The 19,954-nt window shown below is 41.0% G+C and overlaps 2 protein-coding genes across 2 annotated transcripts; one reads left to right on the top strand and one right to left on the bottom strand.

Moving 5' to 3' along the window:
- Positions 1 to 4,483: 4,483 nt before the first annotated feature.
- utp6 (UTP6 small subunit processome component) lies at positions 4,484 to 10,899 on the bottom strand. Its single transcript, XM_030782429.1, has 19 exons — positions 10,749 to 10,899; positions 10,577 to 10,661; positions 10,363 to 10,404; positions 10,147 to 10,239; positions 9,920 to 9,967; positions 9,747 to 9,810; positions 9,400 to 9,518; positions 9,018 to 9,095; positions 8,153 to 8,234; positions 7,954 to 8,035; positions 7,365 to 7,540; positions 7,019 to 7,098; positions 6,758 to 6,835; positions 6,387 to 6,566; positions 5,848 to 5,928; positions 5,338 to 5,447; positions 5,158 to 5,224; positions 4,978 to 5,050; positions 4,484 to 4,759 (listed from the first exon to the last, which is right to left on the bottom strand). The coding sequence occupies exons 1-19, from the start codon at positions 10,838 to 10,840 to the stop codon at positions 4,602 to 4,604; spliced, it is 1,788 nt and encodes a 595-aa protein (XP_030638289.1). The 5' UTR covers positions 10,841 to 10,899; the 3' UTR covers positions 4,484 to 4,601.
- Positions 10,900 to 11,333: 434 nt separating this feature from the next.
- Positions 11,334 to 18,070, top strand: suz12b (SUZ12 polycomb repressive complex 2 subunit b). Its single transcript, XM_030781797.1, has 16 exons — positions 11,334 to 12,031; positions 12,371 to 12,417; positions 12,611 to 12,675; positions 12,854 to 12,922; positions 13,599 to 13,648; positions 13,871 to 13,956; positions 14,161 to 14,392; positions 14,556 to 14,664; positions 14,807 to 14,912; positions 15,016 to 15,190; positions 15,324 to 15,412; positions 15,651 to 15,794; positions 16,101 to 16,258; positions 16,486 to 16,684; positions 16,774 to 16,853; positions 17,153 to 18,070. Exons 1-16 carry the CDS (start codon positions 11,869 to 11,871, stop codon positions 17,451 to 17,453), a joined length of 2,073 nt encoding a protein of 690 aa, XP_030637657.1. The 5' UTR covers positions 11,334 to 11,868; the 3' UTR covers positions 17,454 to 18,070.
- The last annotated feature ends 1,884 nt before the right edge of the window (positions 18,071 to 19,954 follow it).

Below are 19,954 nucleotides of genomic sequence, written 5' to 3'. Positions count from 1 at the left end.
AATGAATGAATGAATAAAGTTCGATGACCATTTTGTCGTGATTTACATTTAGTCTACGTTAGCGATAAAATATTTTGTTATTTATGGCACAATGACACTAATAGTCAATATTAACCTGACGAAGTTATGTTATTAAACTACAAAGATGTTCGTTATTTTAGGGGAGTGGACACGAACTTTGGTAATCAAAACTTGTCCTTGTTTTCTACGTTACGGTCTCCTTAATTTTTCACATTTAAATACACAAGGTAAAAACTAAATTAACGATGTGACGAAATGCGACATCTAGTTGAATACTCATTCAACGTCACATAACTTCAATTTGCTACTTTTGGGTTTATTTTGGTAGTTTTTTTAAAGCATGTGAATATTATTGAAAATATTTAACACTGTGTTCAAAAATAACAAAGGCAACAGACAAGTATACCAAACGAGCTGGTCACATGAGCCAAAAACTGGGACTTTGTAGGCCAGTTGATAAAAAGGAAAACTCACCTTGCCCGCAAAGACCCAGCTCCTGACACACTGCTAATTGTTGCAGATGTCAGTCTTCTGAGTGAAAAAGTCGTCTACGAAGGCAATGTATTAAAATTTCTTCTCGCATTTAAGTTATATAATACAAAGAACATCACAACATTGTAGCTGTCTGGTCACATTTTAACTGTCATGCGTAGGCAATGCAATCGAAGTGGCTTGAAGTGAGACGTCCTTGTCTACTTTTTTTTTTTTTACCTGATATTTCTCCATGACACGAATACTTCCTTGCAGTGCCACTTGAGAGGAAAGCTTTCGCGTGAGGAATCGAAAATGCTGCTGTGGAGTGCGAAGTTGTTGATACTTCACATCTTAACAGCATCCGCCCCCCTTATTTGTGGTGTTGCACGGTGTCCGAATTAAGAAAGATTATCCGTAGGGACTGGTTGCAACATTTCCTTTTGCGAAAAAGTGGACTGGCATCCACCGGGACGGTAAAAGTCAATGTTCTTCGGTGAAAAGCTGGAGCTAGTTAATGCGCAAGGCTTTTCAAATTCCTGTTATATGCTGTTTTTAACCAGAGCGACCCCATGTGCTCGTTATTAATGAAATATCCATCTGGCGGCTGAGGACATATTGTGTGAAGTTGCACTGAAGCGCCACTGACTGGTAGATGGACCAGATATGTGCCGTGCTCCCACAAAACTGGGACCTCCCAGAAATGGAATTCATTTCTGATTATTTTAAGAATCCTCTGTCTCTAGGAAACTGTTTGTCAGAATGCTCTTAAATAATTAACTGTGCAATTTTAACCGCCTAAATTAAAGCACTTACCACATTGTTATAGTTGTTTATACGATGTAATATAAATCAGAATCACTTTCAGAGAACTATTTAAGACTTACAGAGTGTGTGTTTGTGTGATGGCCTAAGTATGTAGTGCATTTTATTTATTAATTGTTATTCCAGATGTTATATGTCTCCTTAATTGGGACCTACTTAGGCCAAATGGCCTATAAATATTAACAGGTCTTTCCTTTCAGCCATAACATGTAAGCCAACGATTTTCGTTTTTCATTTTTCTAGCCTACTGGCTTGGCCCGGCCACAGAGGTAACGTAACGCTCTTAACACTGACTCTCTTTTTGTGGTGTGGTGCGGCTCCCTGCGGTGATTGTGGACGCCTGACTTAAAAAAAATCTGACTCGCTATTGACCGAAAGAATGCAACGACGAAACAATATTTCTGGACATTTGCGTTTGAGTTTAGCAAAACTCCTCGCTGTTTTGATGAACTCACTCCCCCCTCTCTCTCTCTCTCTCTGTGTGCTCCTGATACACATTTGAACGCAGTGCAATGAGAATCCGTGTGGTTTAAAGACACGCCCTATTTTCATTGCTTGTGACGCGCGTGTATCAGCAATGTCGCTTCACGTCGTGCTGAAGGGTGAACAGGAACATATTTGAAACATCCCGAATTATCTGCTGTACGAATGTGCATCCCCGTTGCCCCAGTGATTTCCTTAACCTTGGCGAGCCTTCGGTGAGTACGACAAAGTCGTTCGTACGTTTTACGTTCAAGAAATTGTTGTTCGTTTGCCTGTTAAATTAGAGCCTTTCACAACTAATGTGCGGTTTTTTAAGCACCGAATGAGACACAGTTCACTTGCCCTTGTAATTTTCCACGGCGTTTTACACATTTGATTAACTTTCTGGAAATTCTCTATGTTGCCCCCTTAGAAAACATGTGGTTAATCTCCATGTTAAGCAAAATCCTATTCTTAAGAGGCATTGCTCAATCGGGTATAATAAGCACAATCATATTTCGCACTAGACCCACGTTTACGGGACGTTCCTATGTTGTGAAAAATAGCTTCGTTTTCTGCGAACATTCGTAGATACAGCCTACGTAAGTGAAGGCCAACTGGCGTGATCGCTATTCAGACGCTGATCTCATGCAGTCAGCTGGTCATTGAAAATAAATGAGAGGACGGACATGAGTTCTCACGCAAGTCGCTGTGTCACGGTTGACACGGGTCGGAGACGTCATTGACGTCATTGACAAGCACCTGAGAGAAATTCCTTTTCACCCCAATAAAAAAAAGTAATGTATATCTGGTGAACATCATGAAAAACTCTCTTTTTTCCACAGGGAGGGCAGTGTGTGCAAGTGCTGCAACTGGGTCCCCACAGAGGGGGGCAGCAGCACACTCAATGGTCTCTCCCACCATGAAGGCACTGGTGGATGCGGTGTGGGCAGTATGGAGTATAGGGGCCTCCATCTATGACTACATCCACACCAGTGCCATGGAAGAACGCATCCACACACTTGAGAGTGTTATCACCATTCACCAATGTGTTATTGGCCTGCTGACTGCCAGCTTGGTAGCCCTGTTTACCTACATACTCCTGAGAAAGCACTAAGTGACAGGAGAGAATGAGTACTAAAGGTCGTAAGCGCTATATACAAGTCATGCTGAGTTTTAACAGTTATGGATCTTAATAAGCTGACTGCTTCACTCATTGCTCTATATATGTGAGAAGGTGCTTAGATACTGTTGGCTAGGTAACCTGAATGATGGATACTGGGGCATTCTCTGTGTGTTGACATTCCCATCTCAAGATCTCCCAAGCCAAGATGGGCAGACTTGAGTTTTTTCCACTTTTAACAGCAAAAGTCAGTGCCCTGGATTGAAGATGAGGGATGGCCAAAGTTGGGAGGCATCAGCTCCTGCAGCTCCAGGTCGCACTGAAGAGAAAAACCTTGAACAGGATAGAAGTTGCCCATCCTGGAGTAATGTAATGTTTAGTTTACTAAAGGACATTTGGAAGCAGGTTTTTTTGTGAAGTTTAGCAGAAGCTTTCAATGTAAGTAATTACTGTTGAACTAACTTTTGCAGAAAAAAAAACAAAACAAACATAACTTGTGTTACCAAACTAAGATGTACTGTAGCATTATCTGTATTCCCATTTATGCATTCATTGATATCATGACCATTTGCCTTTGTCAGTGCTGAATACTGAGACTGTAGTGTTTTTTTTTAAGTAATAATTAATTTGATGGCATATTTAAGTGTCCTTAACAACTAGATATTGAATGAGCCAGCTATCTCCTGTAATAATTCAGTGTTTGTTAACTTTTGACAGTATTTCTCTAGGTTATTTCTGTCTAGACTGTTATATATATATAATATTTATAATATGTAGTAATATAGTCTCATTAACATGAGGTAGTATATGTGGGTGGTTGATAGGAATTTGAATCTTGTTTGAAGGTATGTGCTCTTTTACCATTACATGGTCTACAGTGAAATTTAATATTTTGCTTTCTTCATTTAAACATAAGAGATAGTGGTTTTGTTTCTTTTATATAACGCTGTTTCTCCTTATTGTTTAGAAGGACCTACGATCATCTCGTTGATGTCAAATTAATGGGCAACTACAATGCTAGCAGAGCTATTTAGGATATTTTTAAAAAGTGGCTGCTTTTTGCTTAAGTACAGCTTTCATTAGACAAACACTAGCTTCAAATTTCTTCAAAGGACTGCGTTTAATCAAGTGGACCAGAGAGCTATATTTAAGTACTTGATATCACACGCTAATTCGACGGATACTCTTAATAGGAATATGAATGGTGCACTAGAGGAAATTACTCAAATTTGATGTTTGGTACATGTTGAACCACTATTTTTATGGATGAGAATGTCTGAGAACAGAGCAAGTGGGCATAAGTAGATGGTGTTAGACCATGCTCCATTGCTTAGCAAAGTTTTACACTGGGGTTACTTAATCAAATGTCTCATTTCAGCAGTTGTGAGTGTGAAACTACTGTTTATTTGTGTAAAGAGAAAAGAGAAACCCTTTGATAATTTAATTAGAAACTAATAAATTCATAATAAAAATGTTAACTTTTAACACATGCCTTAAGAACTTTTTGTGAGACAACTGTTTTCCAAAACATGTGATATTTAACAGAAAGGAAAAAAACAACAACAAAAAAAAACAACACCGCAACTGGTTCTGTGACGGTCACAGAAGAAAGTTGAATGTGGAATTCCAACATGTTGAGTTTCAAAGTCTTGCTTCAGAACAGGAACGGCATTAAGGTTAGGGGAAGGAGCTCAGACATTCACTGTATGTGTCCCGTCTGAAATAACGTATACTTTGTGGTGAAGTTCTCAACAGCCTGGCCTTCCAGCGTCTTAATGGCCCGCCAGTGCAGCCTCCCACAGTTCTCAGGGCTTCCATAAGGACCCTGCTCCTCTTTAATGTATTCCATCCATAGATCTGCAAACATGAGCGGTTTACATTTTAATCGGAAATGTCCAGGGTCTTGGGAAGAAATAGTTATGTTGTGTAAAAGGTCATTAATTAGAGTTTAGTGAACTTATTATTTGTGAATACCGTGTTCAGAGTACGCTTATTTTCTAGACTTGTTTAACACCACTTGTCAGCTCTGCTCAGTAAACTGAACATGGGCTGTAGCTTGACTTAAAACCACTCACCATCATCAGTGGAGCCAAACTCTCGCAGTGCCCTCTCATAGTAGTCTCTGAGGTTGTTCATTTTTGGAGTCTCCTGAAAAACAAGGTTCACTCTCATTAAATAATAATGTAAACATTTTTTGATGCAAAAATGCAGGTTTAAATCTGAAACGTTCCTTTTTTTTTTACCAAATCACTCACCTGGTCTTTCTCAATCTGTATCATCCGTGTGAAGAACGCCTTGGTGAAGGGTCTGTGTTCGTTTAAACTGGAAGCACAATTTGGATATTGTGAAGCCATGACATAGGTATATACATTTCCACGGAACATTTAGAATGTGACTGAAGAACAATGCTGAGAAAAAAAAATGTTGAAAAATACCTTGTGAATGTCTTCCTAGCCACTTTGTAGCCACCGGTCATATAGGACCAATCCAGGTACTTCTCTTTCATGGCTGTAGACACTGCAGGCACCGGGGACAACAGACCTTTCTGCAGAAAACGAAGACAGGACCTCTTACACCACTGCTAAATATTTACTTTGCATGGTATGACCAACAGCTTGCTCCAGGGCAACACCAACTTAACAGCTGAAGTACTGTCTCTTGCCCTGTTGTTTATGGCTACCGCTGTGTTACTGTTTTTTCATGTTACACCAGGATTATTAATACTACATTTGAATATCGTCAGGAAAAATATGAATATTCAGTTTAAGGGCAGGTTTCCAAGAAAGAGGTAAAAGACCAGCCTACGTCATGTGGCAAATAAATATACAGCAGAGTTTGAGTAATGAAATATTTTGGTCTATAAATCAAATTCATTGGAAAATTTTCAACCATGCTCCTTAGATTGATGTTGGTGCATCCAATGGTTGGAAAGGGTCTTAAAGCACCTTAAATAAGGCCTCTGTCTCTTCTGGAGTCTGTGAGGACATACTCCATTCAACCTTCAGCAGCCACAGGGGCAAACTCTCCTAAGGAGAAAAAAAGACATGTTTAGACATAGAGGTAACACAGAAATTGCAGACAATACTATGGCTACTGCTTCTTAGCTCCGTGTGAGTGCTCATTCTGTAGGAAAAAAAAAACAGCTCCTTTGTGACTGTGAGGAATTACATAACGAGATCCCTTAATCCCGTGCACACGGCACCTTCTGGTGAGCAGACTTGTGAAAGAGAGTTCAGATACCAAAAGCCGCGAACTATAACTTGTTGTGTGACGCAAATTGCTTGCACGAGGAGTGAGAAGCCTTTGGGTCACAGGAAAAAATACCTGGACGTGACAAATGTCGTTTTTTTGGGGGTTTTTTTTTTGGTCTTTTACAAGCGGGCAGAGCGCTACAGCAGTCCATTTACTGCAGGAGGCTAATTAGGGCAGACGGCATGTTTGAGGGAGATGTCCCATTTAGAGGCGGCTGTGAAAAATCTTTCACCTTGGGATTCACATGTTTCAGGGCTTCCTGGAATAGACGGCCCGCCTCCTCACTTCCGAGCTTGACCAATGTCTGCAGGCTCAAGCTCCACGTCTCCACCGATTGATTAAAGCGCTGGGTGGCTGCTATGGCAACTTGTACAGCATGTTCATTGTCTCCCGAGGACTGAAGAACCTGCAGCTGGATGGAAATAAGAGTTGTACCACGAATCATCAAATCTGTACATGCTTTCAGTAAAACCGCAGCTAAAATGAAAGATCGGAGCAGATCAGAGCACATCAATGAAGTCTGTGACTTGTGGCAATGATGCGGCACGAAACATTCGGTCTAGTTTCACTCAACATGTAAAGCATTTAGACACCATACAATACCCAGTTCTTGTAGAAGTTTTCTTGGAGCAGAGCAGAGTCGTGAGCCCTCTGAAGCACATTCAGAAATCTCTCTCTTCTCTGAGGGATTTAACCACAGTCAAAAAAGCTCAGACTTCATCTCAGAAGCGACACACACACACACACACACATTTCAAGGTTACTATGTAATTACAGTCATCCTCATACTGTGTTTACACCTATGGTAGACACCAACAACACATCTGTAATGGTTGACATGCTTGTGAAACACGAGAGACCGACCTTTTCTTTTAATTCTGTGACATTCGTTTTCCTCTTGTATCTGTCCAGGCAGAAAGTCACGTAGCATGTCCACATGGCCTCTATCAAAAACACAAAACAAAGCATTAAAAAGAACAGTTTGTGCAGGGTTCATGTCACTCTCTCACACACACACACACACACACACACACACTAATTTAATAAAACTAACTCTAGTGTAATTCTAGCTTACACCAGTGATATCACATCTGGGTTATCTGTAAAATTTACCTCTTGGCATGGGACACACATTCACATAAGCTCTTAAAAATGCTTTTAGCTTTATTTCATGAAAGGTCTGGTTGAAGTTAACATCAGTAGCCTGTACCTGTATTAAGGCTTTTTAGACCCTCTTCATACACTATACAAGCACGCTCCTCCTTCCTGTTTATGTCTGTGGCCCTGCCCTTAGGAGTCTGGAGCTCCGGGGCTACGGCTGTCTCCAGCTCCCGCTTGGCCATGAAGTCCCACGTCAAGGAGTCATCAGTATGGTGATTCTGCAGGCTGAGAAGACATTTAGAAGCTTTCAACCTTTGAATTTGACAAGCTCGAAGGACAAACGACACTAGCTAATCCAATAAAGCGGCACGGCGAAGCCAGATTGCGATACGTTTGAAAGCTCTTACAGTGAGGTCAGTGTAGGAGAGATGAGTTCGGTGGTTAAGGGTATACAACAGTATGGGCGACTGTGATAAGACCTGAGACGATTTACCAGCTCAAGACTAAAAGGGGTTACCCGTAGCTTTAGCTTTTCAACATGGTAAAGAAAAATGTCCTAGTGATAGAGTAGATTAAAACAGCGCTGTTATAATCATGTCATAAAATAGAGTAGTCGGATGTGGTTTTCTAAACCATAAAATTTAATGTTTAGTTACAAAAAAAAAAAAAAAAGATGAGTGTTACAAGATATGTCTTACTCTTGGAGGATAGTTTCTTGGAGGTCTTTGGTGAAGTCAAAAACTGCAGCTATCTGCAGGAGGCTCAGGATAAATTCTGCTCCTGCAGAATGAAGAGGTTCTAGCGTTTATCTTTGCGTCTTCGAACACTGTTTTGCCAGAACCTTACAAATATTTTAGAAGAAGCCAAACATCTCAGGACAACTGACGAGCCACACACCTTTGATTTTCTGTGAAGCATCTCTGTAGACAACCTCAGCCAGCTTGCCACTTAGAATTTCTGGTGAGAACTCATACTCACCCTGAGAGGAGGGAGAGAGAACAGATGCAGAACCTCTTTCTGTATTACATCCAGTTCATCAGACAGCGGTTTACCCAATGATAGCCCCAATCAAACTCATAAAACTCAAGAGAAAAGCTGGTGGAAGCAATACACTGAACCTATTTCAATAAAATCACAGATCTGTACCTTAATGAGATAACAGAGAACAGAAACTTGCACAGCGTAATGTACGTACATGCAAAGAGTAAACATAAAGCAAAGATCAATACTGCTAAAGTAAAGGATGCTTGCTTTCACATGAATAAAGTTAGGATATACAACATTTAAAGGTTCAACAAAAGAAATGTACTATAGAGCAGAATATATTCAAGGGACCACAAGCTACAGTCCCCAACAGAAACCTACAGACACCCCCGGTTTGTCTGCATGTAAAACACCAAAAAAAAGACTGCACCCTATGAAGACTACACTAATCACTAAAAAACAATTCATAGGAGTGCCACTCTCTTTGCCACTGATGATGGTCCTTTGGCGTAAACCTTTGGTCCTCTTATTCACCTTTATGTACAATACTTTTACGCTACGGGATCTTTGGAAAGTAAGTTAGAAGCATTTTGGCAACCTTGGTCTTAACATTGGCTCATTGCTTTTATATACCTACAGTGTGCAAGCTTCTGTTTGTTTGCTACTGGCTCTCTCTAGACGCAAAAGTATTCAACATTAAAATACAGCGCGTTACAAATGAACCCACAATTTTGGTGTTGCAAAAAGGGACAGAAATAAAATGGAGAAAATAACTAACCACATCTATCTGGGCTTGTTCGAGTTCCTGCTGCTGTTTTCTCAGCTTCTCTGCATGCATCAGCTCCATTCGAAAATACTGTAGGTGTTAAAAAAACCAAACAGACAAATAAAACAGTCTGTGCAGTGGGCAAATGAACCCTGACCTGCAGTGAGACAGTACATTGACAGGTAATCCCTGCAAACTTCCTTCAACTGCAGTATGATCAGGAAGGGTAAAACCAATTTAACAGATTCAGAGAGTTTCAAAAGCAGCGGTAGCTAGCTGGCAACATTTGCGTTTTTGAGGGCTATGATGCATCACGGTAGTATTTTACGTTTCTGTTGCAGCAGCACAAACCAATGTATGTAACGGCACACGGCGACTGACAGCTTCCCCTCACCTCCTGATAGATTTTTGGATTCTCTGGATGAAAACGGAGAGCACGCAGGAAGAGATGCCTGGCACTTTCTGACGAGTCCCTGTCTTCCATCTCGTATTTGGCGGCCATGATCCACAAAGCTAGGAGAAAAATGAGGTATTCTTGAAGGAAATGTTTTTGTTATAAAACCTTTCAGGCTGTTGGGTTATGCATATTTCACGTATTCGCTTAATCAGGGTTTTTTTTTGTTTTTGTTTTTTTTTTTTAATCTGGGCTTATTCTTGTAAAAACCACAGACACACAGAAGAGTTCTGCTGAAGCCATGCTATCTTCATATGGGTCCTGACTTGCGGCACAGTGAACGTTACCTGGTTTGTCTGGATGAATGGCAAGCATGGAGGAGAAGACCTTACTAAGTTGGCCCTTAGTGGCCTAGTTTGGGGAAAAGAAGAAGAATACATGCAACGAGATTCACAACAACACCATCAAGTGAATATAAAACAATATAAAACTTAAGCCGTTATCTTTTTTTTCCACATACCCATTTCTTACAAAATGCAACTTGAGAGAGCCATAGCTGCACATCCTCCTATGAATAGAACAATGGGATTAGCAGAGAACTGTTCCGTGACATGATCTCCAGACAGTATTTCCACTTTTGCTACGACAGCACAAGCTTTTCAAAAATATGTTGTAGAAAACCAATGCTGCTTTAACACAGAATTTGCAAATGGAATCGTATTCTATTTCCCTTTGATGTTTCCGTACCTTCCACTTTGACGTGGCTCTTCTGAAAACATTATTCACTCTCTGAATGATGGGATACTCTATCTCTTCCCTTTTGAATTGGTACCCAATGTGCTGAAAAGACAGGAACAAGGACTTGAGTATACAGATTTTTCTTTTGAATTTTCTCCTCTAAAGTGATGAAATACAGTAACAATGTCAACTACCAGTAATTTCGAATATCACAACGTTACTTACCGTTCGTCTCTTCTTGATGAGCTCCAAGACGTTAATCTCATACTATGTAATGATAAAACAAAGATAAAACCATATAAACGTATCACCAAGACATACCCAAACTATTACTGGAAACACGTTCAGCTACATTATTCATTCACTTCAGACAAGGCTTGAGCACGTATGAATCCAGTGACCTAGGTTTACCAATTCATTTTAATGGGGAGTTACTCACTTGAACATAGGAAATGAAATCATCTTTGCTTGAAACTGCCCTATACAACTTGTACTCCAAAGCAGTGGATCTTTTAAGCAAAGACCTGTAAAATCAAAGATGTATTTAATGCAGTTTCCGATTCCACGACATGACATTTTAAATATTATCCGATGCGCTAAATGGTGCTTACTTCACTTCTTTTTTGGTGAACAGTCCCACTCTCTCTAGTTGTTCAAGCTCCGGAATCCTGTTCTCTATTCGATGCTGTACCAAATCAGCCATTCTCGTTCTCCCGGGTACTTACAATTTACTTGTAATGGAAGTTGATTCTGATGATTACAGTTCCTGAAAGATGAAATTTACACTCTCAACAACATCAGACACATTTTAGCTACACACACGTGTGGAAGCTGTTTTTTTTTCTATTCCGGTTGTTCCTCTGAAAAACGTCCGATCGGAAACTCTTCTTTGGAGAACAGGTCCGAGCTCATATACGACTGTTAGGACTTGAAATGTAATGCATGGTGCACAAGAAAACCTGTAATTGTACTTTGAAAGAAACTATTGCGGGATATTTTTCATTTGCCTTTATTTTCTTAATGTCGCTCATCATGAGTACCTATCTACAGTTAGCAAGCTTAGCCGTTGCTAAACCAAAACATTCTTGGCGGCAAATTGCCTCCTCCACAGACTGTGATTTCACGTCAGTCAAAACAGACTCTGAACTGTATTGGCGGAGAATTTGATGTGGGCGGATACACGTCCATCCGATGGCTCGGTCAACTCGTATGCTGATTTACATTAGTTTTAGGATTTTGCACCACAGTAAATATTTATAATGTAAAACGACCCCTCCGAGCTTATATTGACAGGCGTTATAAACTAGATGCTTTTCTATCAGTAGGCGAAAGACTTTTTGGATGGCTAATAGCCCGCTGTTTGGTATTTTTTCTGTCGTTTCCAAATATTACCAGTTCGCCAGTAAGTCTGTTAGCCAGCTAACATTGCTGCATGGTATCTGTTGGGTGATTGCTGATTAATCGGCAGATTAGTTTGCTCTGTGTTGACAGTTTGTCGTTGATGTAGTGAATGATGCTTCTGTCGTGTGTCTAAAGATTCCATTTTCTCGTTTGGCTGATACGTCGGGAAAGTTGAGGTGATGCTATCTTGCTAAAAGGATAACGTTAGGTCGGGTTTCATAGCTCAGACAGTTACTGTCTAGCCAGATAGCTAGCATTATCGCCAATTTTGTCCTTTGTTGTGGAAACGCTTGCTTGGACGAAGGAATTAACGTTAACTTCTGTCATCGGATGGCTCCCCAAAAGTACTCAGGTCAAGTCATGAGTAATGCTTCAAATTGCAAAACGAACGATGTTGTCTACCAGTCCTCAGCTTCGGTTATGAATACGGTGAAGAAGCCTAAGATGGAACAAATTCAAGCCGATCATGAGTTGTTCTTACAGGCCTTCGAAAGTAAGTGGAAGGCAGGCTGGTATTTCAAATAAATGTTTGTGATTTACGATGGTTACAATTATTAAAGAAGTTCATTTTCACTTTCGGGTCAGATATCCAAAGTTGACTTTGGGAGAGGGTTTTTTAAATGTAACGGTGATTTTATCTTACCTCTACACTGTAAGAATCTTTTTGTACTCAGTACAAAAACTAATATTCGTAATGTGCATGTGGTATATTTCAGTTGTATTTAATATCAACGGCCTTGGTAGCATTCACACTCCACAGTCATTTCAGTTGGCCCGTTGATGTCGGCTAAACGTTTTGTTACATTGTTGTTCTTTTCTGTTTACTCCCCAGAACCTACGCAAATATATAGATTCCTGAGGACTAGGAACTTAATCGCTGTATGTAAACTGCTGTACACATCATTAAAAAAAAAAAACCCTGACAACTTGAATTCAAAGACCTGTTAGACTGGTGTGTTCCACACCCAGTTTTGTGTTATACATGTCATTGTATTTGTAGAAATAACTGATAATTGGTTGAAGTGTTTATAAAACAGTCATCTGTAAATGATATAATTCTTTACATTTACAGCCAATACTTCTACACAGGACTCTGACCTTCATGTCCCACAGAAACTCTCGAACAAATGCCAAAAGGTAGCTGACATTTTACTCAAGCTCAAAGTTTGAGTATGACTGAGTCTGTGAGCACATGTTTAAAATCACTTGACTGATTGATTGATTTTATTTGTTACTCCTTGGAGCAGACTAATTGTGAAGTCAATTTCTTGATTTCATCACGTTTAACTCCGACTCTGTGTTTTCTTTTTCCTAGAAAAACATTTAAAGTTGATGACATGCTCCCCAGAGTAGAGAGGATGAAAGGGGAGCAAGAGTCTCACAGGTACTGCAGCTAACGACTAGCAGAGAACACTGTAACAGTATGAATCCTCTGTGGTATTTTATGCGTATGGGGCTAGTACTGGCTTTTGCATAAGGGCATGTTAAAGTACGAGGGTTGGGGTGCCTCTAACTTATTCGTAGGTAAGGGGTAGCTCCAGCTCGATCCGCAGTCAGACTGCCGTGTCTGTTCTTCAGCCTGTGTTGTGCTGTTCACTGTTACACGCACGTTGGCGACCTCGGAGTACTGGGAATCCGTTAACTCTAGAATTCACCGCTAACTCTAGATTTCACCGTCAAATCACACCCGTCGTTGCGGATGAAACCAGACCTTATGTTATTCTGTCTGTTCTATTGTTGCTGTCCTCTGCCCCTTTATTCTTTACCTAAGGCCTTGATTTATTGTATGGTCCTTCAGCGCCGGTTTGATGGTTTCGTTTTTGTCTGTACTGCTACCTCTTCTCTCTTGAATCTGTGTTTGTAGCTTGATGGACGTCCTAACTCTAGAGCGGCTGGTGGTCAGGAGCTTGCATAATTATATCTACACAACATAATCAACTGAATAAAATACACATTTTCAGTTGTTTTTTACTAAGACAAACCAAATGTGAGTTTGGTGTTCTGTATAAGCCCTGATTTCATTGCTTTTTCTAACTTTTTTCTTCTTTTTTTTTTTTTAGCTTTTCGTCACACTTGCAACTGACTTTCACTGGATTCTTTTACAAGAATGGTAAGTGTAAAGTACACTGAGGAAAAGAGTTTATGGTAAAACACAAAACAGTGGTTAATCGTTAATTGTAACAGTCGTTGGTATGCTAATGATTCATCACATCCGATGTAATCTCATGAATGATGAGTTATGTAGAGATGTGAATGGATTATTTTTTGGTCATATAAGGATACCTCATCGATACAACAGTTCATTCTTTTCTGACCTCACTTTTTTTTTCAGATAAGCCATGTCAAAACTCAGAAAATGAACAAAACTCAGTGTCTCTCGAGGTGCTACTTGTCAAAGTTTGCCATAAAAAGCGTAAAGTAAGTCCTTTTATGAATAGCACAATCCACGTGTTTGCTTGTTTTGCGAGCTCTTCGGCGTGTCTAAACTTTCTAGTTCTTGAATCTAAATTCGAGTGTCCCGTCAAGCCTGTTTAACGTGACATTGTCATTGCGAGTGTTGTGAGTGACTGAAATTTGTTATACATTCATGCGTTTACCTTGCTAGCCATTTTGTTTCTACAGGATGTCAGTTGCCCAATAAAGCAAGTGCCTACGGGTAAAAAGCAGGTGCCTTTGAACCCCGATCTCAGCCAAACCAAGCCGGGTGCCTTTCCCTCCTTGCTGGTGTCCAGCAATGAGTTTGAACCCAGCAACAGCCACATGGTTAAATCCTACTCCTTACTCTTCAGAGTGTCTCGACCAGGGAAGAGAGACTCTAATGGGTACATGAACGGGGAGACAGATGAGAATATTGGTATGCATACGTTTATTTTCCTGCGTCGCAAACAAAAAGTTACAGTCTTTTTTTCTTTTCTTTTTTTTTTTTTTAGTTTTAACAGCATTTTTTTTTTTTTAGTTTGTCGTCAGTCATTTGGTACTGATTTGATTATATATTTTTAACTTTTTTGCACCTCAAGATGTCAAAGAAGAATTCCCAGGCAGGAAGAAGAGAAACTCGTCACACAGAGATGACGGAGAGGCTACGGAAACGTTCGTCGCGCAGATGACCGTCTTTGACAAAAATAGGTACCGTGAAGAATACGAATGGAACCCCGGTCCATTTTGGTCGTCTGCCATCAAAGCATTAAGTTTTACAGTCAGCTGAGCTTAAATATGTCAGTGAGATCTGGCAGATTTTACGCTAACAAAACATGTTCCGTACTTGCAGAAGGTTGCAGCTGCTTGATGGAGAGTATGAAGTGTCAATGCAACAGATTGAAAACTGTCCAGTCAGCAAGAAACGAGCCACGTGGGAGACCATTCTGGATGGAAAGGTGTACCGTCCTTTATTTGAACGTGTAATCTAAAATAGACCATTATTTCTGTTCGTTGTAGAACTCGTCACTAATTTTGTAGTATTTTCCATCTGCTCTGCAGAGGCTGCCACCATTTGAGACCTTCTCTCAGGGACCCACGCTGCAGTTCACCCTCCGCTGGACGGGAGACCCCAACGATCCTTCCACTGCTCCGGTGGCCAAACCGCTGTCCACGCGCAATTCTGACACCAGCACCAGTGAGAGTAGGCCCAGCACACTCAGATCTGCCCCAGTGGGTGAGAGCAACAGCAGAGCACAAAAAAAAAAGCTTGGATTATCCATTTTAAGAGCTACAAGGGTTTTTGTGGTGGTAATTATGTAAATTTTTCATTTCCTGTTTGCTCATAATGCTCTCTTTGTCTTCATAAGCTGTAAAAGACTCAGTCAGCACCAGCATCCAGACCAGAAGAGAACAGTCGGTCTGCGAACCCAGACAGAAGCTACGCATATTTTACCAGGTGTTTTTTTTTTTTTTTTTTACTAAGTACCAGTCTTTTCAAAGAGCCGTCACCCATTTGTAAACCATTAAAATGAAATCCTATCTTACACACAAACACACACACACACACACACACACCCCTTTCTCTTATAATGTACACAGAGGCACATGATGTTAGTAAAAATATCCTAACTGTAATTTCTCCTACTTCCCCAGCAGTGATTTTATCTGAGATTTGTGATTGTTATATTCTCTAGTTCCTCTATAACAACAACACCCGCCAGCAGACGGAGGCTCGCGATGACCTGCACTGTCCCTGGTGTACGCTGAACTGTGGCAAGCTCTACAGCTTACTCAAACATCTCAAACTGTCTCACAGCCGCTTCATCTTCAACTACGTGGTGAGAGCAGGAAGCCCTCCTGTTTTATTTGTGTTGTGTGAGTGAGCGTTGCCAAGGCGATAGCTGAGCCATCATCTCACTGCTCCTTTATTTTATTATCAACAAATAAATACGCAGGATCGAGCTTTTTTGGCTCCGCTGACGGGAAAGACCAGTAAGAAATCAAGACCCGGAGGCGAGCCTGAAAATTACACGGATAATGTCGCGGTCCGATTTCTCTGGCGCGTTGAAACAGTGGTATGTCATCATCTTTGTGCCAAATCATCTTTTTTTTTTTTTTTTTTGTGCTTCTTGTTTTTGGTGCAGCCTCACCCCAAAGGTGCTAGGATTGACGTGTCCATAAACGAGTGTTATGACGGTTCGTACGTGGGAAATCCCCAAGACATCCACAGTCAGCCCGGCTTTGCCTTCAGCCGCAACGGCCCTGTGAAGAGGACTGCCGTCACCCATATCCTGGTCTGCAGGTACCTTACCCTTTCCCGCCTCTGCCGCAGGAAGCTCAGCTTCACATCCTCCTTAGCCTGGGAGAGAACGATCTTGTCTAATCGCGAGTCGCTGGGAGTTGTGAATGTCAATTTCACACCTAGAATCGCTTAAGTATCAGATACTGAAGTGGCAGAAGATACGGAAGCCTGTAGGATTGGACTGTGTACTGAGCGCGTTAAGCGACTCGTTAAAATGTATGTTACAGGCCTAAGCGTACCAAGCCGAGCCTGTCTGAGTTCCTGGAGTCAGAGGACGGAGAACCGGAGCAGCAGCGCACCTACGTGAGCGGCCACAACCGCCTGTACTTTCACAGCGACAGCTGCATGCCGCTCCGACCCCAGGAGATGGAGGTGGACAGCGAGGACGAGAGGGATCCCGAGTGGCTCAGAGAGAAGACCGCGATGGTCAGAGTCTACGTCGGATCTAAATCATTCTGATGAGGTTTAACGTCGGTCGTGATAAATAATTCATTATGCTTGTTCTTCGTCCACAGCAAATCGAGGAGTTTACTGACGTGAATGAAGGAGAGAAGGAAGTGATGAAGCTGTGGAATCTTCATGTGATGAGGCACGGGTACGTGTCCCAGATTAGAGGCGTGTTCCATGTGCTTTAGGGTTAATGGTCCGCTGTACCCAGACTTTGGTTATCTCTGTGTTAACATGATGTAGTTGGTGCTAAAGTTAAAGGAACTTTATAATTTAATACATAAGCGTTTGTTTCAATATTGATTTGGCTTCTGAATTTGGCTCTGTGTTCAGAGCAAGTCCAGTAGTGCTACTGTAGTGACCTTGAATCACCAAAAATAGGAAATTGTGTTTCTCAAGTCTAATCTTACCAGATACACTCATCCCTTTTACGGCTGTCTTGTCCAGATTCATAGCTGACAACCAGATGAACCAAGCTAGCATGCTTTTCGTGGAGAAATGTGGGCCCCACATTGCCCGAAGGAACTTGTGCCGGAACTTTCTCCTGCACCTGGTCAGCATGCACGACTTCAACCTGGTCACCATTTCCACCATCGACCGAGCCATGAGCCGTCTTAGGGAGATCCAGGAGCAGCTCCCCGATTTAGAGGAGGGGCAGAACGACACGGACAGGACCTGCAACGGCCACGCCCTCACCTCGGGCGTCTCGCTACACGGCAAACGCACCAAGAGCGCGGTCACAGACTGATGCCGGTCCGCCGTGGGAATGGTTTGGTTGTCAGAAGAGCGGGTAGTCTCCACAAAGCTCATTCCAGACTTGTACTTAGCCAAATGGGCGTGGAGTTTTTAAAAAAAAAAAAAAGCTGATAAGTGCTTGGACTCAGTTAAAAGATTCGTTAAGCATTATGAGCCAATGTAGTGTTTCTCCTTCGACACGCCCCTACATGGATTTTTCCCCCCTTTTTTAGTATCAGCATACTCTCATCATGATCATAAGATATTTTTTATCTCCACTTGTTTTTATTTTTGTTTTTATTTTTTGTTTTGTTTTGAGAGCCCTTTATACGAATATGTGAGTTACTGTAGAATGGGAATAATATTAGTGCTGAAATATTTGTATTCATTTTATCAGTTTCTCACTGTTGGATCAGTGGTCTTTTAGCAGAAGTTAGCACTTGTTTTGCTACCTGTTACAATGGCTGATTTTTATCTCTCAAAATTGTTAGATATTTACACTGTTTTTTCATTAATGCATCAAATGTCTTGCATTAGACTTGAAAGTGAATGAGCTCGTACTGTTCCACGTTACAGTGAAAACATTTATCTACTTTGAATGGAGATGCAATGACATCGCCTATTCATGTCCCCCCCCCCCCCCCCCCCCCCCCCTAGATCAGCAATCAGTGCTGAGTGCAATACTAGGAGAAGTGCAGTCTGTTCACCGTATCTGTGTCATAATTATCCCAGAACAATGCTTCCATACTGCGTACATGTGAAGTGTCTTATCTCCCTTTTGAGTGCAAGCACCTTTATCGTTATTGACCAGTATATTGCGACATTGATAATTAAAAAAAAAACAACAACAATGAAATGAAGTAACGAGGCACCCAATTTGAAGATGATTTGTAACACTCTTTTAGTTAGACCTTGTTGTTTATGTACTGAAAATGCTGCCCACTTTTCACCTCTGTATCAAGACTATAGCTGAAGGTAAGGACTCTTTTTCTTAGACTGGGAAGATGTTTATGCTAAAGAGTTGGACTTTACATTGGCAATGTAATTTTTAAAATACACACCAAAGTACTGTAAATCCAATGGCTGGCTCTTCACTCTCTCTGCGTCTTATTCAGTGGATCCTGAAGTTTTGACGCTTGCGTAAACCCAGCGGTGGCTTCTCGTGCTCTCAATAGCGTTTGCCAGCAGATGTCACCTGTCAACTTTAGTGTTACTTGAGAAAATAATTTGATGAAGAGTTCGGTTTTGAAGAGCATGGTAGGGGAGATTGGACAAAGACGGTTTGTGTGGTTCTTTAAACACATGCATAGTCTCCAGCCTTTGGGAATCTGCTGTGGTTTCCAGTTAACCGACACTGGTTTCCAGTTCAGCTCAGCGACCTCAGGAACGGATTTTTTTTTTTTTTTAAAGAAGGAACAGTTGAAGTTTCTGATACCAAGAATTAAATGTTCTTTTTTTTTTTTTACTTGTGTAATTTTAATCAGTGATATTTTTTTTTTTAAATCAATTAATTACCATAATAACTACTCAAAATTAATTCTGTGTGCTGACACAGCGATTCGATACACACCCCGCACACGTACAGTCCAAGTGATGTTTTTTCACTTTTAAAAGAAAATATAAAGAAACATCTTTGGGAAAATATCACATTGTGTTTTACCTGACAGTATCCCCATAATAAACACATTTATTTTAGATTAACTTAATTTGTTTTTCTGAACTTTGATCAATCGCCAAATATATTCTGCACAGTTAATAAGCATGTGTGTTTGACAACAAGAAAATACATATGAGTGTACTTTTTTTCTCACAGTAATTATGTAGTTCTAACGTAAAATAGTCACAGTTACTAGGAAACAAACCAAAAGCAGAAAGGAGGGGGGGGGGGCATCTTAATTAAATTACAAGCCCTCCTCAGTTTCCATTGTCATCCCCTTCCCTCTCAGCAACCTTGGGAAGTCCACTACTGTCCACTGAACCTATCAATGTCATTGCACGTGCATTCCCCGATGGCATCCCAAAGGGCTGCTTCAGAGGTGCGCTGTGCCCCTTTTGCATAAAGCGCCCGCTTCACGATGGACTGTAAATTGTTAATTAGGCCTGAATCGGGTGATTTTTTTTTGTGGCCAGTGCGTCAGCTGGTTGTCTTTCGTGCCGGGCCTTTTCACTCCTGTGTGCAGGGAGAGAGGTGAGTGGGCGGGAGCGTTATCGCGCATAAACACACGATTTTATCAGGTCTTTGGTGCACATCTCCTTCACCACGGAATGCAGTTTTCTTCCAAGAAACTGCAACATCCAACAGAGTTGATTATTTTACACTGTCTTTCACTTGTAATGGATCAGTATATTGGCTGTTACTAGCTGCATTCCAATGCAAAAACACCACCACAGTGATGACAAAACCTCATGTGTACTGACTGGCCACCTTATACTTGAAATTCAAATGGGGAAGTATTAAACACTGATCCAGATCCAAGGCTACAGAAAAAGTCCATGCTTGTTATCGTAAATCAA

The sequence above is a fragment of the Chanos chanos genome, chromosome 8 (genome assembly GCF_902362185.1).
Source record: "Chanos chanos chromosome 8, fChaCha1.1, whole genome shotgun sequence".
Taxonomy (NCBI): Eukaryota; Metazoa; Chordata; class Actinopteri; order Gonorynchiformes; family Chanidae; genus Chanos; species Chanos chanos.
The sequence above is the reverse complement of the archived record's forward strand: the minus strand, read 5'-3'. Positions and strand labels throughout refer to the sequence as shown.

Bases quoted from the DNA above. Each gene is read 5' to 3' on its own strand.
- suz12b (XM_030781797.1), top strand. From the start codon at position 11,869: ATGGCTCCCCAAAAGTACTCAGGTCAAGTCATGAGTAATGCTTCAAAT. The intron at 12,923-13,598 runs GTACTGCAGCTA...TTTTTTTTTTAG, and splicing joins GGGGAGCAAGAGTCTCACAG to CTTTTCGTCACACTTGCAAC. The intron at 15,413-15,650 runs GTGTTTTTTTTT...TATATTCTCTAG, and splicing joins AGCTACGCATATTTTACCAG to TTCCTCTATAACAACAACAC.
- utp6 (XM_030782429.1), bottom strand. From the start codon at position 10,840: ATGGCTGATTTGGTACAGCATCGAATAGAGAACAGGATTCCGGAGCTT. The intron at 9,811-9,919 runs GTATGTGGAAAA...TCCCCAAACTAG, and splicing joins TTGCATTTTGTAAGAAATGG to GCCACTAAGGGCCAACTTAG. The intron at 6,836-7,018 runs GTCGGTCTCTCG...TAAATCCCTCAG, and splicing joins TCACAGAATTAAAAGAAAAG to AGAAGAGAGAGATTTCTGAA.